Source organism: Sander lucioperca, chromosome 12, assembly GCF_008315115.2.
Source record: "Sander lucioperca isolate FBNREF2018 chromosome 12, SLUC_FBN_1.2, whole genome shotgun sequence".
NCBI lineage: Eukaryota > Metazoa > Chordata > Actinopteri > Perciformes > Percidae > Sander > Sander lucioperca.
The window spans coordinates 39269682-39289681 of record NC_050184.1 but is presented as its reverse complement, the minus strand read 5'-3'; the positions used below and the strand labels follow the sequence as shown (position 1 = coordinate 39289681).

Below are 20000 nucleotides of genomic sequence, written 5' to 3'. Positions count from 1 at the left end.
CCTGGGCGGTGCTGAGCTCCAGACGCAGCGACGGTGGCTCTGCTAAATAGTCTCAGGAAGGAACTTGTTTTGGGGGAACATTTGCACCCCGCAAAAGAAAACTCCACATCCAATATTAAATGAAGTTAACTGTTGACACGATACAGTAACGTGAGCTATTTAAATTAGCTGATACATGGTTACACCTCATTGGCTCTTACCAGTGTATCTCCGTGTGTTAGAGTGTTGATCGGGCCGCATTTTTCTGTCCGAGCCCGGTCCTCGTCCGACACAGTTAAAATCTCATACTAATGACACGTGCGTTTGTAAGAAGGCATTCAGAAATGTCAACAGATGAGGCATCAGCTCACACGGGGCCACAAGCACATGTTAACACAGGCGCGCACAAGAGGCCCAATCATATAGCCAATTGAAATTAAATTAATATAGGCCTACCAAAAATGGCCCAAGCTAACAGAACCAAATCCAAAAAAATCACACAAAAGGTTCTGTGGGCCTAGGTCTCTAAATGAAATTTAAATCAACACGAGTGTCCCCAGCGAAGTAACAGTAACGTTAACACAAATGCAGCTTATTGAATTGAAAATCACTCTTACCATTTTCCTCGTAAAATTAAAACTGTATAGGCTACTAAACTGCAACATGGGATCTATTTACATTATCTAAAATTTTAAATGTTCAATGCCTTATCGGGCTGATGTGACTGAGCCCGACCCGAACATCATTTCTAAATATCTGTCCGAACCTGGCCCGGCCCGTCAGGCTCGGGTTGGGTATCCATCCTCTACCCTCGTCTGTACTTCGTCCACAGCAATCCCACCAATTGGTCCCAAAACATCCCAGTTAGAGAGGAAATGCCCTAAACATATTCTGTAAATCTTTACAATCATTCCCAGATAAAACCAAGCAGGCCTGCTTTGTTGAACCATCCAAAATTTCGTCAAAACTTGACTTTTTCACCCTTTAACGTTGCTCAGAGGTTCCGGTTAATGTTGCTCAATATAGACCATAGAAATGAAATGGATAGAAAGGCCATTTCCATTTAAATCAACGTAGCAGAACGGTCAGAGCAGCAGCCATTTTTATGTGTACCATTGCCATGGTAATGTATAAACTTCCAATAATAAGCCAATTTCCAGCGAGTCGCTGAGCTGAGATTTTGCAGTAACGGACAAACGAGTAGCAGAGTAGTAACGTTACGAGGCAGAGAGACGGCCGCTAAATGAGTCAACTTAACTTCATGCTTTATTCACATAAAGCACGTTGCTATCGCCACGAGTGACAGCTTCCATCCATCCATCCATCCATCCATCTTCTTCCGCTTATCCGGTATCGGGTCGCGGGGGTAGCAGCTCCAGCAGGGGACCCCAAACTTCCCTTTCCCGAGCCACATTAACCAGCTCCGACTGAGGGATCCTGAGGCGTTCCCAGGCCAGGTTGGAGATATAATTCCTCCACCTAGTCCTGGGTCTTCCCCGAGGCCTCCTCCTAGCAGGATGTCCCTCCACCTAGTCCTGGGTCTTCCCCGAGACCTCCTCCCAGCTGGACGTGCCTCCACCTAGTCCTGGGTCTTCCCCGAGGCCTTGTCCCAGCTGGACGTCTCTCCACCTAGTCCTGGGTCTTCCCCGAGACTTCCTCCCAGCTGGACGTCCCTCCTCCTAGTCCTGGGTCTTCCCCGAGACCTCCTCCCAGCTGGACGTCCCTCCACCTAGTCCTGGGTCTTCTCCGAGACCTCCTCCCAGCTGGACGTCCCTCCTCCTAGTCCTGGGTCTTCTCCGAGACCTCCTCCCAGCTGGACGTCCCTCCTCCTAGTCCTGGGTCTTCCCCGAGGCCTCCTCCCAGCTGGACGTCCCTCCACCTAGTCCTGGGTCTTCCCTGAGGCCTCCTCCCAGCTGGACGTCTCTCCACCTAGTCCTGGGTCTTCCCCGAGACCTCCTCCCAGCTGGACGTCCCTCCACCTAGTCCTGGGTCTTCCCCGAGGCCTCCTCCCAGCTGGACGTCTCTCCACCTAGTCCTGGGTCTTCCCCGAGACCTCCTCCCAGCTGGACGTCTCTCCACCTAGTCCTGGGTCTTCCCCGAGACCTCCTCCCAGCTGGACGTCCATCCTCCTAGTCCTGGGTCTTCCCCGAGACCTCCTCCCAGCTGGACGTGCCTGGAACACCTCCCTAGGGAGGCACCCAGGGGGCATCCTTACCAGATGCCCGAACCACCTCAATGGCTCCTTTCGAAGCGAAGGAGCAGCGGCTCTACTCCGAGCTCCTCACGGATATATATATATATACACATAATATAATATATATGCATATAATATAAATGCAAAAAAATAAACCAATGACAGAGTATTAAATACTGTCTATAGTATACTATCTAGCTTAACAAAGACACATCTTAAAGTTGACTTATTATCTAAATGAAGCTTGATTAACATCTAAAATATGTTTCAGAACAAATATACTTACAAATTACACCTTCTCAAGGGAGTAAACAGGATGGAGTTGGATACAACATGCGGCCTTCCTCAATGTGGCTTTACTAACAAAATGGCGCATTCAAACTAGAAACTTTATTAAAACGAAAACTATAACCAAGAGACAACACGTATATATTCGCCACTAGAGGTCAATAAACTGCAGTTATTGCAAGAGAAAGAACAGTGGGTGTCATCTGTAGAGGAGAGACAGAACATTATCTGTAAAGGGTATGGAGATAACATCGGTTATGAATTGACACTATATAATGACAACGATGTAATGGAGACACTGTGTGGTGTAGCTGTGTGGGAACCATATATATATATATATATATATATATATATATATATATATGTGTGTGTGTGTGTGTATATATGTTGCATGTTAAAGTTTTAACGTATAAAAACGACAGCCTGGTCACTGCTTCTTCTCCTCGACCGCGTTGCATTGTGGGATACGGTAGAACAATGTAGGCTACATCGTAAGTACAATGAAATTAGCAGTGCATTGTGGGTATTTTATAATGGACTACATAGTGAATTAAATTAACTGCGGAGAATTTGAACACCACTACAGAATGGGAACTATTGCCGTGATAGAGACCGGTTTCAGACACAGCTACTGTTTCTAAAGGTGTCCTGCCATGGCGGCTGTTAACTCTGTGTTTTATACGTGCACGTTTCAGTTTCTGGTGGTGAAAGAAGACGACCTACAGCCGATGAACCCGGAGAAGTTTGACATGATCGAGGACATGGCCATGTTGACGCATCTGAACGAAGCCTCCGTCCTCTTCAACCTGAAGCGGCGGTTCAGCATGTGGATGATCTATGTTAGTGTTTGTTCGGGCGCACAATCTTTCTTTCACTTTTTTCATCACTTTGTGTAGCTGTTTTTTAAATCTTTCCATGCTCTCCTCATTAGGGTTGGGTACCGAAACCCGGTGCTAATACGGCACTGGTGCCTAAACGACCGGTGTCTACCGGACCGTATTGCAATGCAGATTTCGGTGCCTCATTTCTGTGCCAATTAAATGCCTTTTGCGCTGCTCTCTAGACGTTAGAGGCAACAGAAGCATCGCTGCACGTGACGCTAGTTAACACTACACTTGGCAGCAGGTAACGTTAGCCTACCGTTAGCTAGTTAACACTACACTTGGCAACAGGTAATGTTAGCCTACCGTTAACTAGTTAACGCTACACTTGGCAGCAGGTAACGTTAGCCTACCGTTAGCTAGTTAACGCTACACTTGGCAGCAGGTAACGTTAGCCTACCGTTAGCTAGTTAACGCTACACTTGGCAGCAGGTAACGTTAGCCTACCGTTAGCTAGCAGCTGGATTAAACACGGTTAAAATGCTGACAGCTAAACGGTATAAAGTGTGACTGTATTTCACTGTAGAGCAGGGGTCTTGAACGTTTTTTAGGCCAAGGACCCCTTAGCTAAAAGAGAGACAGAATAGGGACGCCCTACTACATGTACTGTATAAAATTAAGTTGCATTAAACTGGGCTGGATGGATGAAAATGAATGGCGGTGACTCCTTAAGCTTAACTGTATGGCTACCATAATGGCTATCTTACCTATAGTAAGCTTATCTTCAATGTGTACATTACATGTTTGTTCGTTTTTCACAAATAGGCTAATTTATCTTTGCTATTAAAATTCCTTTTAATGTATCTTTTCAGACTTATCTTATTTTTTGAAAAAATAAACTTTCAAAACAATTTTTTTAAACATAATTTGGAGGCCCCCCTGCACTAAGTCTGAGGACCCCCCTAGGGGTCACGGACCCCCTGTTGAATATCTCTGCCATAGAGGATTCCAACAGCGGGACGCTAAGCAGTCTGTAGCTGCCGTTGTCGGAAAAACAACACAGACGGTGCGTTCACTTGAAACTAGTAAGCCTCGTGGTGCATTCAAAGTTATTGTAAAATACCCTATTACCCTATTTTTTTAAGTATCGGTTCAGGCACCGTTTAGGCACCGTTTTAAACAGCCCGGTCTCACGGCAGTTCGTGAAATGGTCACGTTATTTGTAATCTATTGATACGTGTTCACAGGGACGTTTTTCTCGTTTTTTACGTGGTGGCCAGCACGAAAATGTGAAGTAATGTATTTCAATGGGAAGCATATTTCGTGGTCACAGCACGAAAATGGTAGGGAGTAGTATAAAAAGCCGAAAATCCGCGTAGGGACGTTGGTCAGGGTGGTGGATGGGTCAAACAACACAGGACTTTCACCCTGGTGAGCGGGGATCGCGTCCCGCGTGTGGCGTTTTGTTTCCCGCAGTCTTCCTAATCACAACCGTCTCGTTATTGTCGCGCTTCCCCAGCGGCTGCGGCCGTCTCCCAGCGTGTGAGGCGTCCTTTCCCCGTAGGGTATTTCGTGCTGGCCACCACGTAAAAAACAAGAAAAATGTCCCCGTGAACACGTATCAATAGATTAAAAATAACGTGACATTTACACAAACTGCCGTGAGACCGGGTTGTTTTAAAAGTATAATTCTAGCACCGGTATCGGAAAAAACCCAAAGGATACCCAACCCTACTTGTATGTTTGATTTCTAACTGTGCGTCTCTGTGTCAGACCTACTCCGGTCTCTTCTGCGTGACAATCAACCCGTACAAATGGCTGCCGGTCTACTCTGCAGCGGTGGTCGGCGCCTATAAAGGGAGGCGTCGCGTCGAAACACCGCCGCACATCTACGCCGTCGCTGACAACGCCTACAACGACCTTCTGCAAAGTGAGTCGCCTGTAACCTCTGACCTCTAAAACAGGGTGACCAGATTTCCCGGAACTAAAACCGTGACACTTTGCGTGTGACCGTAGTGCTCGTGCACGCACACGCTTTTTAACGTAAACATGTGCCAACCCAGGTCAGACATAGACACAGACAGATTAGACACAATTTTGCCAACAGCACACGTAGGCCTACTGCTCACAACATAATGGGGTATCAGTTAATATTCATGAATGTTCTTGGTATGCAGCCTACATATCTAAGAAATAATATTAAAAGACATTAAGTGAGTTTCGTGGGTTGGACATTGAGTGAGTTTGGAAAATGCACCCACTGAACTTGTGAAAAACTTTGTGAAAAGGTATTTTTCACTGCATGGCACTAAACAAATTATTTGGAACTGCTGCCACAGGCTTGAACTAAAGTTATGGTAACATTTTACGGTAGTAGTGGAGCCTACTCGCTAGCTAGCTAGCTAGCTAGCGATATAGCCTAACTGTTGAAACAAGACAGATAAGAAGAGGCATTGCAACAATGTTTACAAATATACATTGTAATGCTGACTGCACAGATTATGCAGACTACTACGATTGACTGACACACACACACACACACACACACACACACACACACACACACACACACACACACACACACAAACACACACACACACACACACACACACACACACACACACACACACACACACACACACACACACACACACAAAGGTTTGTGGCACTATCTTTGTGGGGACCCGTCATTGACATAATGCATTCCCTAGCCCCTTACCCTAACCTTAACCATCACCACTAAATGCCTAACCTTAACCCTTACCCTCACCCTAACCATAACCTAATTCTAACCCTAATCCTAAAACCAAGTCTTAACCCTCAAACAGACCTTTAACCTTGTGGGGTCCAGCATTTTGGCCCCACAAAGCTGTCGGGACCCCACAAGTATACTGGACTCCCGGTTTTTGGTTAATAAAACTAATTTATATGACATTTTCGCAAATTTTTTAGTTAAAAAAAGCAGAAATTATGAATTATTTTGAGTATGAATTAAGATCAGAGGATGTTGAGTGGATCACAGACTGTCAAAGTTTAGTCAGGATACTGTTTTGAAACCATTTTAACATTCTTTTCAAATACTATAAAATTAAATAAAAGACCCAAAATTTAATGGAAATAATCATAATTTGTTTTAAATGTTGTATGGGTTCCGTACAACGTACATGCATGCATCCATGTTATGTTTGGGCAATTAGTTTGAAAGAAACCCATATTTCTGATGTTAAATTTGACCCGAGGAAATCACAAGGGTTTATTGCTTAATTATCTTTCAAGCTGACAAACATCATATGTGTAATTCATGGCTCAATTCAAAAGGGATCTACACATTATTTGTCTCTCCACATTCACTATCGTACATATTTTCTTCTGAAATAAGGTCCCATGAGGTCCACTTCACTTCTCTATTTCCCAAAATGTTGAATTAGCCCTTCAAAAATCTCCATTTACTAGGTCTATTAGGATGGCTACATGGAAAGCGTTCACACTGGACAGTTTATTGGACTATTGAGTAACTTTAAGCCAATTTTAGGGTTTACTTTTGCTTCTCTACTGTTCCTTGACATGACTTTATTTTCCTCCCCAGACCGAGAGAACCAGTCCATGCTGATCACGTAAGTCAGAGATGCTTTCACATTAAAGTGCCCATATTATGAAAAAAAATCACTTTTTCTGGGATTTGGGGAGTTATTTTGTGTCTCTGGTGCTTCCACACGCATACAAACTTGGAAAAAAAACATCCATGCTGTTTAGAGTGAGATACGGTTTCTGAATGTGTCCTGCCTTCAGTCTCTGGGTGAGCTGGTCAAAATCTGCACGGCTTTCTACGTCACTAGCCGAGACGAGGGGCCTAGGGGGCTAACCGTTAGCATGCTAGCTTGTTCTCAATGGCAAAACACTGCTACAACACACACTAGTTCACCATAATCTACAAAAGAACTACTTCCATGTCCCTGTTCTGCAGGTATTCCAAGCAAAGTTGGAAGTGTGCCCTCGTTTAGAAGAAGTCTCCCGGCTAATCCTGTCTTGTGTCTTGATCTTACCTAGCTACTGAGCATGTGATCTTACCTAGCTACTGAGCATGTGATCTTACCTAGCTACTGAGCATGTGATCTTACCTAGCTACTGAGCATGTGATCTTACCTAGCTACTGAGCATGTGATCTTACCTAGCTACTGAGCATGTGCGACTGCCAACAAAGATGTTCCAGCAGTGAGAGGTCTCACTCTGTAGCTAAAACAGAGACCTGAACACAGGGTGAAAAGAGGAGCTGCAGCAATGTGCAGTACAACTAAAATATGGTGTTTTTTGATAATTAAACCATGTAAATCTATTCTGGTACAACCTCAAAATACAATTATGAACCTGAAAATGAGCATAATATGAGCACTTTAAAGGCTGTAAAATTAGCATTTCTGCCAATAACCATGACGTCATAAGTGAAGCCAAAGCTGAAGCTCCTTAGAGCTGCTTTCCAGCTTTGTTGTACATGTTATAACTGTATGTTCTGGTTTCTGTGTCGTCCCGTCAGCGGTGAGTCCGGCGCGGGGAAAACAGTCAACACCAAGAGGGTGATTCAGTACTTTGCCATCGTCGCCGCTTTGGGGGAAAATGTGAAAAAAGGAGTAAGTCTTCGTTTCATTGTAGTTGAATTAAGCTCAAAACTATTTCAATAATTAATTATTCGGTTTGAGAGTATTTGAGAATACTGGGATGTACTTGTGTTTTCTTGAATCTCTCTCTCTCTCCCTCTCTCTCTGTCTCTCTCTCTCTGTCTCCCTCTCTACCTCTCTCTGTCTGTCTGTCTGTCTGTCTGTCTGTCTGTCTGTCTCTGTCTGTCTCTCTCTCTCTCTCTCTCTCTCTCTCTCTCTCTCTCTCTCTCTCTCTCTCTCTCTCTCTCTCTGTGTATTCAGATAAATTTAGAGGACCAGATCATTGAAGCTAATCCAGCCATGGAGGCGTTCGGCAACGCCAAAACCATCCGCAACGACAACTCTTCTCGCTTTGTGAGTTTAATAAAGTCATCATAACGGCCATGAAGGCTGCAGCTGAGGAGGAAGTGTTGGTGTTGTGTTGTTGTGTTGTGAAGACCATGTGTAACTTCTCTTTGTGCGTCTCAGGGAAAGTTCATCAGGATTCATTTTGGACCGACAGGAAGGCTGGCGTCTGCTGACATCGACATCTGTGAGTCACATTTATCAGATTTCCTACAACAGCATGCTCGCTAGTTTGAGTCTAACAGCCAATCCCCAATCTGCTGAATCTCCAGGGGGGTGTTGCACAAAAGTAGAATTTATAAATCCAGGATAACCGATAAAGCGAGGCTTGACCTAGTCTAATCTGTGCAGCCTGGCTTGGTGCGTTTCACGACGACAGGCTGAGGAGGAGAGACTAGGTCAGGCTGAGGAGGAGAGACTAGGTGGAGTCAGGCTGAGGAGGAGAGACTAGGTGGAGTCAGGCTGAGGAGGAGAGACTAGGTGGAGTCAGACTGAGGAGGAGAGACTAGGTCAGGCTGAGGAGGAGAGACTAGGTCAGGCTGAGGAGGAGAGACTAGGTCAGGCTGAGGAGGAGAGACTAGGTCAGGCTGAGGAGGAGAGACTAGGTCAGGCTGAGGAGGAGAGACTAGGTGGAGTCAGACTGAGGAGGAGAGACTAGGTGGAGTCAGACTGAGGAGGAGAGACTAGGTCAGGCTGAGGAGGAGAGACTAGGTCAGGCTGAGGAGGAGAGACTAGGTCAGGCTGAGGAGGAGAGACTAGGTTGAGTCGGGCTGAGGAGGAGAGACTAGGTGGAGTCAGGCTGAGGAGGAAAGACTAGGTCGAGTCGGGCTGAGGAGGAGAGACTAGGTGGAGTCAGGCTGAGGAGGAGAGACTAGGTCAGGCTGAGGAGGAGAGACTAGGTCAGGCTGAGGAGGAGAGACTAGGTGGAGTCAGGCTGAGGAGGAGAGACTAGGTCGAGTCGGGCTGAGGAGGAGAGACTAGGTCGAGTCAGGCTGAGGAGGAGAGACTAGGTCAGGCTGAGGAGGAGAGACTAGGTCGAGTCGGGCTGAGGAGGAGAGACTAGGTCAGGCTGAGGAGGAGAGACTAGGTCAGGCTGAGGAGGAGAGACTAGGTCGAGTCGGGCTGAGGAGGAGAGACTAGGTCAGGCTGAGGAGGAGAGACTAGGTCGAGTCGGGCTGAGGAGGAGAGACTAGGTCAGACTGAGGAGGAGAGACTAGGTCGAGTCGGGCTGAGGAGGAGAGACTAGGTCAGGCTGAGGAGGAGAGACTAGGTCAGGCTGAGGAGGAGAGACTAGGTCAGGCTGAGGAGGAGAGACTAGGTCAGGCTGAGGAGGAGAGACTAGGTCGAGTCGGGCTGAGGAGGAGAGACTAGGTGGAGTCAGGCTGAGGAGGAGAGACTAGGTCAGGCTGAGGAGGAGAGACTAGGTGGAGTCAGGCTGAGGAGGAGAGACTAGGTGGAGTCAGGCTGAGGAGGAGAGACTAGGTCAGGCTGAGGAGGAGAGACTAGGTGGAGTCAGGCTGAGGAGGAGAGACTAGGTCGAGTCGGGCTGAGGAGGAGAGACTAGGTCAGGCTGAGGAGGAGAGACTAGGTCGAGTCGGGCTGAGGAGGAGAGACTAGGTCAGGCTGAGGAGGAGAGACTAGGTCAGGCTGAGGAGGAGAGACTAGGTCGAGTCGGGCTGAGGAGGAGAGACTAGGTCAGGCTGAGGAGGAGAGACTAGGTCAGGCTGAGGAGGAGAGACTAGGTCAGACTGAGGAGGAGAGACTAGGTCGAGTCGGGCTGAGGAGGAGAGACTAGGTCGAGTCAGGCTGAGGAGGAGAGACTAGGTCAGGCTGAGGAGGAGAGACTAGGTCAGGCTGAGGAGGAGAGACTAGGTCAGACTGAGGAGAGACTAGGTCAGGCTGAGGAGGAGAGACTAGGTCAGGCTGAGGAGGAGAGACTAGGTCAGACTGAGGAGAGACTAGGTCAGGCTGAGGAGGAGAGACTAGGTCAGACTGAGGAGGAGAGACTAGGTCAGGCTGAGGAGGAGAGACTAGGTCAGGCTGAGGAGGAGAGACTAGGTCGAGTCGGGCTGAGGAGGAGAGACTAGGTCAGGCTGAGGAGGAGAGACTAGGTCAGACTGAGGAGGAGAGACTAGGTCAGGCTGAGGAGGAGAGACTAGGTCGAGTCGGGCTGAGGAGGAGAGACTAGGTCAGGCTGAGGAGGAGAGACTAGGTCAGACTGAGGAGGAGAGACTAGGTCGAGTCGGGCTGAGGAGGAGAGACTAGGTCAGGCTGAGGAGGAGAGACTAGGTCAGACTGAGGAGGAGAGACTAGGTCGAGTCGGGCTGAGGAGGAGAGACTAGGTCAGGCTGAGGAGGAGAGACTAGGTCAGGCTGAGGAGGAGGGACTAGGTCGAGTCGGGCTGAGGAGGAGAGACTAGGTCGAGTCGGGCTGAGGAGGAGAGACTAGGTCAGACTGAGGAGGAGAGACTAGGTCAGGCTGAGGAGGAGAGACTAGGTCGAGTCGGGCTGAGGAGGAGAGACTAGGTCAGGCTGAGGAGGAGAGACTAGGTCAGGCTGAGGAGGAGGGACTAGGTCGAGTCGGGCTGAGGAGGAGAGACTAGGTCGAGTCGGGCTGAGGAGGAGAGACTAGGTCAGACTGAGGAGGAGAGACTAGGTTAGGGTGAGGAGGAGAGACTAGGTCAGGCTGAGGAGGAGAGACTAGGTCAGGCTGAGGAGGAGAGACTAGGTCAGGCTGAGGAGGAGAGACTAGGTGGAGTCAGGCTGAAGTAATTTGGATAGATGCACTTGCGGCTTTCTTTAACAGACTGCGAGGTCGATCACAGATTCACTGATGCTAAAATGGAGATTACGAAATTAAATCACATTTTTAATTTTTAGAAAATTACAAAACACAAGTTATTTGTTCTTTATTCCAGTCTTTAAATACTATTGTTTGTTGGACACTATAAAACTTTATTCGAGGACTTCTTCTCGAGAATAAACCAACAAACGTCCTCCTTTTGAGTCTCTTTGTGCTTCAACATGAACTACAGGACTCTAGAGATTGGTATCCATGTGTGTATTTCATCAGATCAGACGCAAACTACCCTGGACTGGACTGATTGGCACTGTTTGACTCCCTTACTGGCTATATTAGCCATCTGCCCATTTTGCTAGCTTGCCTGGTCAATACACCACGCTGTCTTTTTGTCATTATGGACAGTTTTCAACTTCAACTTCAACTTTTCTTCAAATCTTTTACTAGTGTCTATGTATAGTTAAGTAATGATTATTTTATTTTTTATATATTGGGTAGCCTGTTGTACTTGAATAGAGAATTTGCACTGACACTATCTTGCACTATGATACCATTGCACCTTTCTGCATTTTTCCCCACACCGCTCCTTTAAACCACCAAACTTTACTGTAAGGGCACACTATTCATATCTTCCTTTGTATTTTTGTAGTATGTATGTGTGCATGGATGTCATATGTCATATATCTGTGTGCCTATGTGTTTGTAAGATGTGTATAAGCTACTGGACACCTTAATTTCCTTCAGGATAAATAAAGTATCTCTATCTATCAAGATCTTCTAGAGAAGTCCAGAGTTGTGTTCCAGCAGCCAGAAGAGAGAAGCTACCACATCTACTACCAGATCATGTCCAACTACAAGCCAGAACTACAAGGTAACTCTGCCTAACGCTCAAACCTGCAGACACAGTCATATTAATCAGATATAATAGGAACACACTGACTGCACTGTAGGCTTCATAGAAGAGTAGAAACACATACAGTATGTAGCTCAATCATTGGTAAAAAATATTGATTCTAGGGAAAAGACCGGATTTTAAAAATGTCAGACACACACACACACACACACACACACACACACACATACACGCAGATACACATACGCATGCACACACACACACACACACACACACACACACACACACACACACACACACACACACACACACACACACACACACACACACACACACACACACACACACACACACACACACACATGCAGACACACACAGACAGACACACACACACACACACACACACACACACACACATGCAGATACACACACACACACACACACACACACACACACACACACATGCAGACACACACAGACAGACACACACACACACACACACACACACACACACACACACACACACACATGCAGACACACACAGTCAGACACACACACACACACACACACACACACACACACACACACATGCAGATACACACAGACAGACACACACACACACACACACACACACACATGCAGACACACACAGATACACACACACACACACACACACACACATGCAGACACACACACACACACACACACACACACACACATGCAGACACACACACAGATACACAGACACACACACACACACACACACACACACACACATGCAGACACACACAGATACACACACACACACACACACACACACACACACACACAACTCAAAGATCTTCAGTTTCCTGTCCCAGAGGAGAGAAGAAACTAGAACATATTCACATTTAACACACTGACATCACACAAGTTTACCTGTGTTATCATAAGAAATTAATCAAACTGATTAATAGATTATCTAAATAGTTGGAGAGTAATTGAATATTTGATGAGTCATCGATTCATCTGTGCAGCTGTACTGAAGTTGGTTGTCCTGTGTTGCAGACATGTTGTTGGTGACCACCAACCCCTACGATTACCACTTCTGCAGTCAGGGGGTGACCAAGGTGGAAGGCTTGGACGATGGAGAGGAGCTGAGGCTCACTGATGTAGGAAACACAACCACTCACCACACACACACACACACACACAAACTGTTCTGTAATAGAGCTCAACAGTGGGGTTCTGGAAGTTAAAATCCCGTTCATTTTCTCCATAATGCTTCGGCTACATTGAACGTGTAACATATGCGGACCGTTAGCGGAGCGGATGTGCCGCTGAATGTATCTTTTAACCGTCTCCACCTGCAGCGCCACACGGCGAAGGATTGTATGAATTAGATTATCAGCCATAAAGTCTAAACTAGTGATTTTCAACCACTGTGCCGCAGCACACTAGTGTGCCGTGAGAGATCGTCCTGTGTGGCAGTGACAGGATGTAAGCAGTAGTGCCCATATACAGTATATAAACTGGACCAGCAGACCCCGTGTCTCTGGACGGAGACCAGTGAAGTCTCTTTCCCGGTGATGGCTGAGCGTTACTGAGCAGCCTCCAACTGAGCTTGAAGACGTAGATGATGGACGGTCACTGTTGAGCTCGATGAAAGATTATATACACTTAACTAACTATAATCTGTGTGTGTGTGTGTGTGTCTGTGTGTGTGTGTGTGTGTGTGTGTGTGTGTGTCTCTTTCTGTGTGTCTGTGCATGTATGTGTGTGTGTGTGTGTGTGTGTGTGTGTGTGTGTTTGTGACTGTGTGTGTGTGTGTGTTTGTGACTGTGTGTGTGTCTCTGTGTGTGTGTGTGTGTGTGTGTGTGTGTGTCTGTATCTCTGTGTATCTGTGTGTGTGTGTTTGTAACTGTGTGTGTGTGTGTCTCTCTCTGTGTGTGTGTGTATGTGAGTGTGTGTCTGTGTGTCTCTGTGTGTGTGTGTATCTGTGTATCTGTGTGTGTGTGTGTGTGTGTGTGTCTGTATGTCTCTGTGTATCTGTGCATGTATGTGTCTCTGTGTGTGTGTATGTGAGTGTGTCTCTGTGTCTCTGTGTGTGTGTGTGTGTGTGTCTGTATCTCTGTGTCTCTGTGTGTGTGTGTGTGTGCGTGTGTCTCTGTGTGTGTGTGTGTGTGTGTGTTTGTGACTGTATGTGTGTGTCTGTATCTCTGTGTCTCTGTGTGTGTGTGTGTGTGTGTGTCTCTGTGTGTGTGTGTGTGTGCTTGTGACTGTGTGTGTGTGTGTGTGTGTGTGTGTGTGTGTGTTTGTGACTGTATGTGTGTGTCTGTAGCACGCCATGGACACGCTGGGCTTCACTCCGGAGGAAAAGTACGGCTGCTATAAGATCGTCGGAGCCATCATGCACTTTGGAAACATGAAGTTCAAGAAGAAGCAGAGAGAGGAGCAGGCCGAGGCCGACGGCACAGAAAGTAAGACACAAGTTCACACATTGGTCGTTTGTTCAAGCAGCAATTCTGCCCTATATTTAAGTTTCTAGTGATGGCGCCCTCTAGTGGCCGTAGTAGTTCTGACGGGACCAAAGCAGGAAGTAAGGTGAGGAAGTATAAGAGCGCCAAATGTCCTGGTAAGGAGGCAGGTTGTGGGAACCAAACTGGAAATGTTTCACAACGTTAACCACGTTTAAAACTGCGACCGTTACCTTCTCTGGTTTAGATATGAGGATGGAAAACGCTCCTGTGGGTCAGATTAGAAGGGGGAACAAACCACCGGTATCCTCATGGTTTGGAGGTCTGGTTGTACGTATCGTGTCATCTAAACCAATCACAATCATCTTGGGCGGCGCTGAGCTCCAGACACAGCGATGGTGGCTCTGCTAAATAGTCTCAGGAAGGAACTTGTTCTGGGGGAAACAATTGCACCCCGCAAAAGATAACTCCTCATCCAATATTACATGATGTTATCTGTTGACACATTACAGTAACCTGAGCTATATAAATTAGCTGATACATGGTTAAACCTCATTATCTCTTACCAGTGTATCTCTGTGTGTACTTCGTCCACAGCAATCCCACCAATCAGTCCCAAAACCTCCCAGTTAGAGAGGAAATGACCTCAACATATTCTTTAGAAATCTTTACAATCATTCCCTGAAAGAACCAGCAGGTCTGAGTTTTTGCACGATCTACATCTTCTTCTAAACTTGATATTTTCATTGTGTAGCTCGAACGGAGTTTGAGAACGGCAACACACGGATCCCTATCTTGCACCCGGTGCAGCGCAAAGTCCAACTTAAGTGTCTTTGCTAGTTTAAGGCTCGTGCACAGCGCGCACACTATGCTTGTTACACACACAGGGACACACAGCAGCACACACACATGCAGAAGATTACAAATAAATATATTACGGTGCAAATCCTCCATCATAACAACAATGCTCCAAGGTTCAAACGCGCCTGGCTTTTAAAGGGAATGGGAGATGATCTCTGATTGGTTGATTGCATGTTACTCCCAAAACACACCTCTGATTAATGAAGACACTAAGTACAACCCTTTAGAACCATGCACCCGGCGCACGGACCCTTTTTTCGGCCGTCAAACCAGCAAAAGTGGATTTGGACACGTCCTAAACGCACCTGTACCATGTGCTTCACGCCATGTGCTTATATCGTTAAAATAGGGCCCCGAGAGAGGAAGGTGATGTCAGGATTTATCCTGGAAATGTGCTTCCGTTCAGCCAGACTAAGACTACAATCGTGGAACATGCAGTCGGGCGTTATTGGCACATGAGATGAGCTGTGTGTTGTATTATGTTAAGGTGTGGATAAAGCAGCCTACCTGATGGGCATCAGCTCTGCCGACCTGCTGAAGGGCCTGCTGAACCCTCGCGTCAAAGTCGGACACGAGTTCATCGTCAAAGGACAGACTGTGGAACAGGTAACACATCAATCAATTATTGTCTGTTGTGTCTAGGGATGCACCAAATCCTGATTTTTGGGGTTCGGCCGAACACTGAATCCACTGGTTGAGATTCTGCTGAATCCTCGTCCCATCCTCAGTCCATGAAAACAGTAAACTCATTAATGAAGTAAACAGTGACTGTCCTTCCTTACCGTACCTGAAGTTGCTGCATTTTGGCTGCTGTCTGTAGATTCCTTCATGCACAACTCGTATTCTTCCGGATGTTTCATACCAGATGTTGTAACAGCGGTGATGTTGTGTATAGTTTAGGGTCCTCGCCACCACCAGACTAATCAGCATTGCAAATTGAACATGTAGCTCAGGGGTGTCAAACTCAGTTTCCCAGAAGGCCACACTGGAAAATGAGAATCACATCGAGGGCCAGACATGTAGAGATTATTGACATGGGTTTATTTAAGAGAAAAAGTCAAATATTTTGACCGTATTATTGCAGGTCTCATATACTGTAGTCTTCTCACTTACATTTTGGGCCTCATAAAGCCCCAAAAAAGTTTGGCAAAACAGTTCCTCAGCCAGCGACAAATATGTTGAGAAAAGCGCCAAAAAAGTTGGAAAAATGCCGAAAAAAGCCTCAAAATTGTCTGAAAAATTGGCAACACATTGAGTAAAGCGTCCTAAACGTTAAAACAAAGTGCCTAAAGCATTGAAAAAAAGCACATAAACCACCGTAAAAGCCGTCAAAAATGTCGAAAAAAGCACCAAAAATGTCACAACCTGCGAGGGGCCGGATTTGGCCCTCGGGTCCTCGAGTTTGACACGTGTGATGTAGCTGGACTTGAATGGCCTTCTTTTGACTGAAAGTACTGCCAAACTACACTTTTTCTGCTCACGAGTTCCATTTTCTGCAAAAATTGCAGGGTTCGGCAGAAACCCAACCCCATCAAAAAGCCCAATATTCAGCCGAATCCGAAGCAGAATCCTGGAATCGGTGCATCCCTGGTTGTGTCTGTACTGCATCCTGTAACAGTATATACATTAAAATGACCCTGACATGTGTGTGTAGGTCTACTATGCAGTGGCAGCCCTGGCCAAAGCCACCTACGACCGGATGTTTAAGTGGTTGGTGAGTCGTATCAACTCGTCCTTGTACACCGCTCTGCCTCGCCAGTACTTCATCGGAGTCCTTGACATCGCTGGCTTTGAGATCTTTGAGGTAAAGAGGAGTGAATGACAGAGACATCAAATGTAACTGTGTACATGTTCGGGCACCTTTTGCGGTTATTGGCCCCAGTGTTTCCATTACATTACATGTCATTTAGCTGACGCTTTTATCCAAAGCGACTTACAATTAAGTGCTTTCAACCCTGAAGGTGCAAACTCCAGACAAGTAGTAAGTGCAAGTACATTAGCTTTAAATAAGCAAAACTACAATGAGCCATATGAAAGTGCAGCTTCAAGAAATATATATATATATATGTAAATAAAGGTAAATACATCATTCAATAATCAAGGAGGCTAGATCTATGAAGATCTTTGTGCTCTTGTAAACAAATTTGCAAGAGCATCAATGTAACTATTGAAATTTACTACAACTGAACTTCTAAGTGACAAATGCTTTGCTTAAGCAATGGCAATCTTTTATGTTATTAAAGCTATTGTGCGTAGTTTCTGTCGCCCCCATGAGGAATTCTAAATAATGACAACAAAACTGTCAGCGCGTCCACATGATACAAGCCTCCCGTGACCACGCACCACCCCCACCGATCCGTGGGGGTTGCTTGAACACATGATTCCATCATTTCTAAAATCTGTGATTCACAACAACAACAACTATACTGTTTATCTTTCTCTGCAGTTCAATAACTTTGAGCAGCTGTGCATCAACTTCACCAACGAGAAGCTGCAGCAGTATTTCAACCACCACATGTTCATCCAGGAGCAGGAAGAGTACAAGACCGAGGGGATAGAGTGGACCTTCATAGACTTCGGTTTGGACTTACAGGCTTGCATAGACCTCATAGAGAAGGTGTGTTTTGTCCTGATATCTTTCACTGTTTGTGAAGTAGTACTAGTAGTAGATAACTTTATTGTCCTCGTGGGGCAGTTGGGTGCACTTCATGACAGGACATCAGACATATGATACAAACAAATAGTCCATACATCAGACACCGAAAGACATAACATGAAGAACATACATCACACACTACAATACACTATACACCCCTGTGTATGACCAGGCCAGCTGGACATCTAGCTTATTCTGACTGATTTAAGCCTTTTATGGCTTGTGGTACAAGTACAAGTACAAGCTCATGTATCTTTGACGTCATGGAGTTAGAGATCATTTCATCGGTTAACCAAAATTATATTAATGATGATATGTTTCAGCCCATGGGTCTTCTGTCCATCTTGGAGGAGGAGTGTATGTTCCCCAAGGCCACGGACCATAGCTTTAAAACCAAACTCTACGACAACCATCTTGGGAAGTCGGCCAACTTCCAGCGGCCGCGGTTGGACAAGAAGCGCAAATATGAGACGCACTTTGAGTTGGTTCACTACGCTGGAGTGGTGAGTGTCAGCTTATATGGTTGTTTTACTGTACTGTTACTGTTTACTGTTGATCATCGCAGAGGTACCTCGCTCAATTTGGCGCCAATTGGAAGTGGCCGGTTTTAATTACCGCAGGCTGTTCTCGTGTACCATTTGTAAATATAGCTACGAAAATTGGTATGTATGATAATTGGTATGTATTCAACGTTTATAATATAAGATATAAGAGCGTGAAGATCTTCGTAGGGAGGAGGTAGGGTGGATGTTTGGCTCCTAAAAAACAGGGCTTTCAAGCCGGGGAGCAGAGTTCATGTCCTGAAGAAGTTAATGAGAAAACACAAGACTTTCACCCAGGAAACAGGAGTTCATGTCCTGAAGAAGTTAATGAGAAAACACAAGACTTTGACCCAGGAAACAGATGTTCATGTCCTGAAGAAGTTAAGGAGAAAACACAAGACTTTCACCCAGGAAACAGGTGTTCATGTCCTGAAGAAGTTAAGGGAAAACACAAGACTTTCACCAGGAAACAGGTGATCATGTCCTGAAGAAGTTAAGGAGAAAACACAAGACTTTCACCCAGGAAACAGGTGTTCATGTCCTGAAGAAGTTAAGGGAAAACACAAGACTTTCACCCAGGAAACAGGTGTTCATTAGGGGTGCACGATTCAGAAAATGTCAAGATTCGATTCAAAAACGTAGTTACAAAATGTAGTTACTTTTCCCATGTGATTGCAGTAGACATACAATTTAAAAAATAAAAATCAGTAGAGCTTGAATCGCGATTCACACAATCTTTTTTCTAATCCTAACTAGTTGTTTTGGTGTCCAAACTTTACTGTCGTCGCTGCATGACGCTCACTTTGCGTCTCCACAGTGGAGGTCTGCAGCCAGACCCCTCTGCTTTTTGTCGGCTAAACTCAACCGTAACGGCTTCTGAAAGGACAGTCACCTCATAGTGCTCTGTACCCGGCTCACAGTCACCTTTTCTCGGCTAAATTTAACGCTAAAAATCCTTTGTAGGATATAGTGTTGTCCATCATTTCAGCTCGTGGGAGCATGTAGATTCTGAAAACAAAGAGGCCCAAGAATGGTGCCCTGGGGAACTCCACACCATTTTGGTTTGCTGAGATGTAAACTGATCGACACAAAGGAGACTGTAGGATAAGATTTTAGGATTCAAATAGAAGCCTCTGTGTAGTAATCCAAGGTTGATGTCACAATAGAGAATGATTTAAAAACAAACAAATCCAGCCTGGTCTCACAGAATTCCGTGAAATGATCACAAACTGTTAACACTGCATTACGTGGTGGTGGCACGGAATGTGTGAAAAATCCGTGTGGCCACCACGGAAAACAATGCCAATGTAAAGTCCATGAGGAGATGACGTAGCATTAGGAGCGACTATGGTAGTGAGTAGTATGAAAGCCTGAAAATCCGCGTAGGGAGGTTGGTTGGGGTGGTGGATGGGTCAAACAACACAGGACTTTCACCCAGGAGACCGGGGATCATGTCACGCGTGTCACATTTCCTAAACCCAACTGTAACCATCCCGTTCTTCTTTTACTAAACCCAACCATCCCGTTGTTGTCCCGCGTGTCATGGAAACATAA

At 45.9% G+C, this 20000-nt stretch overlaps 1 protein-coding gene across 1 annotated transcript in view; it reads left to right on the top strand.

Annotated features, from left to right (window-relative positions):
• The window catches only part of LOC116063117 (myosin-7B-like), a 58880-nt gene that overhangs the window by 5769 nt on the left and 33111 nt on the right, over window positions 1-20000 (top strand). The window contains exons 4-16 of the mRNA XM_031317975.2: window positions 3157-3300; window positions 5056-5212; window positions 6869-6896; window positions 7814-7907; window positions 8196-8288; window positions 8403-8466; window positions 11851-11949; window positions 12979-13082; window positions 14252-14390; window positions 15736-15854; window positions 16903-17052; window positions 17695-17865; window positions 18228-18407. Coding sequence (XP_031173835.1) covers window positions 3157-3300; window positions 5056-5212; window positions 6869-6896; window positions 7814-7907; window positions 8196-8288; window positions 8403-8466; window positions 11851-11949; window positions 12979-13082; window positions 14252-14390; window positions 15736-15854; window positions 16903-17052; window positions 17695-17865; window positions 18228-18407 — 1542 coding nt within the window. The remainder of the gene's footprint in view (window positions 1-3156; window positions 3301-5055; window positions 5213-6868; window positions 6897-7813; window positions 7908-8195; window positions 8289-8402; window positions 8467-11850; window positions 11950-12978; window positions 13083-14251; window positions 14391-15735; window positions 15855-16902; window positions 17053-17694; window positions 17866-18227; window positions 18408-20000) is intronic.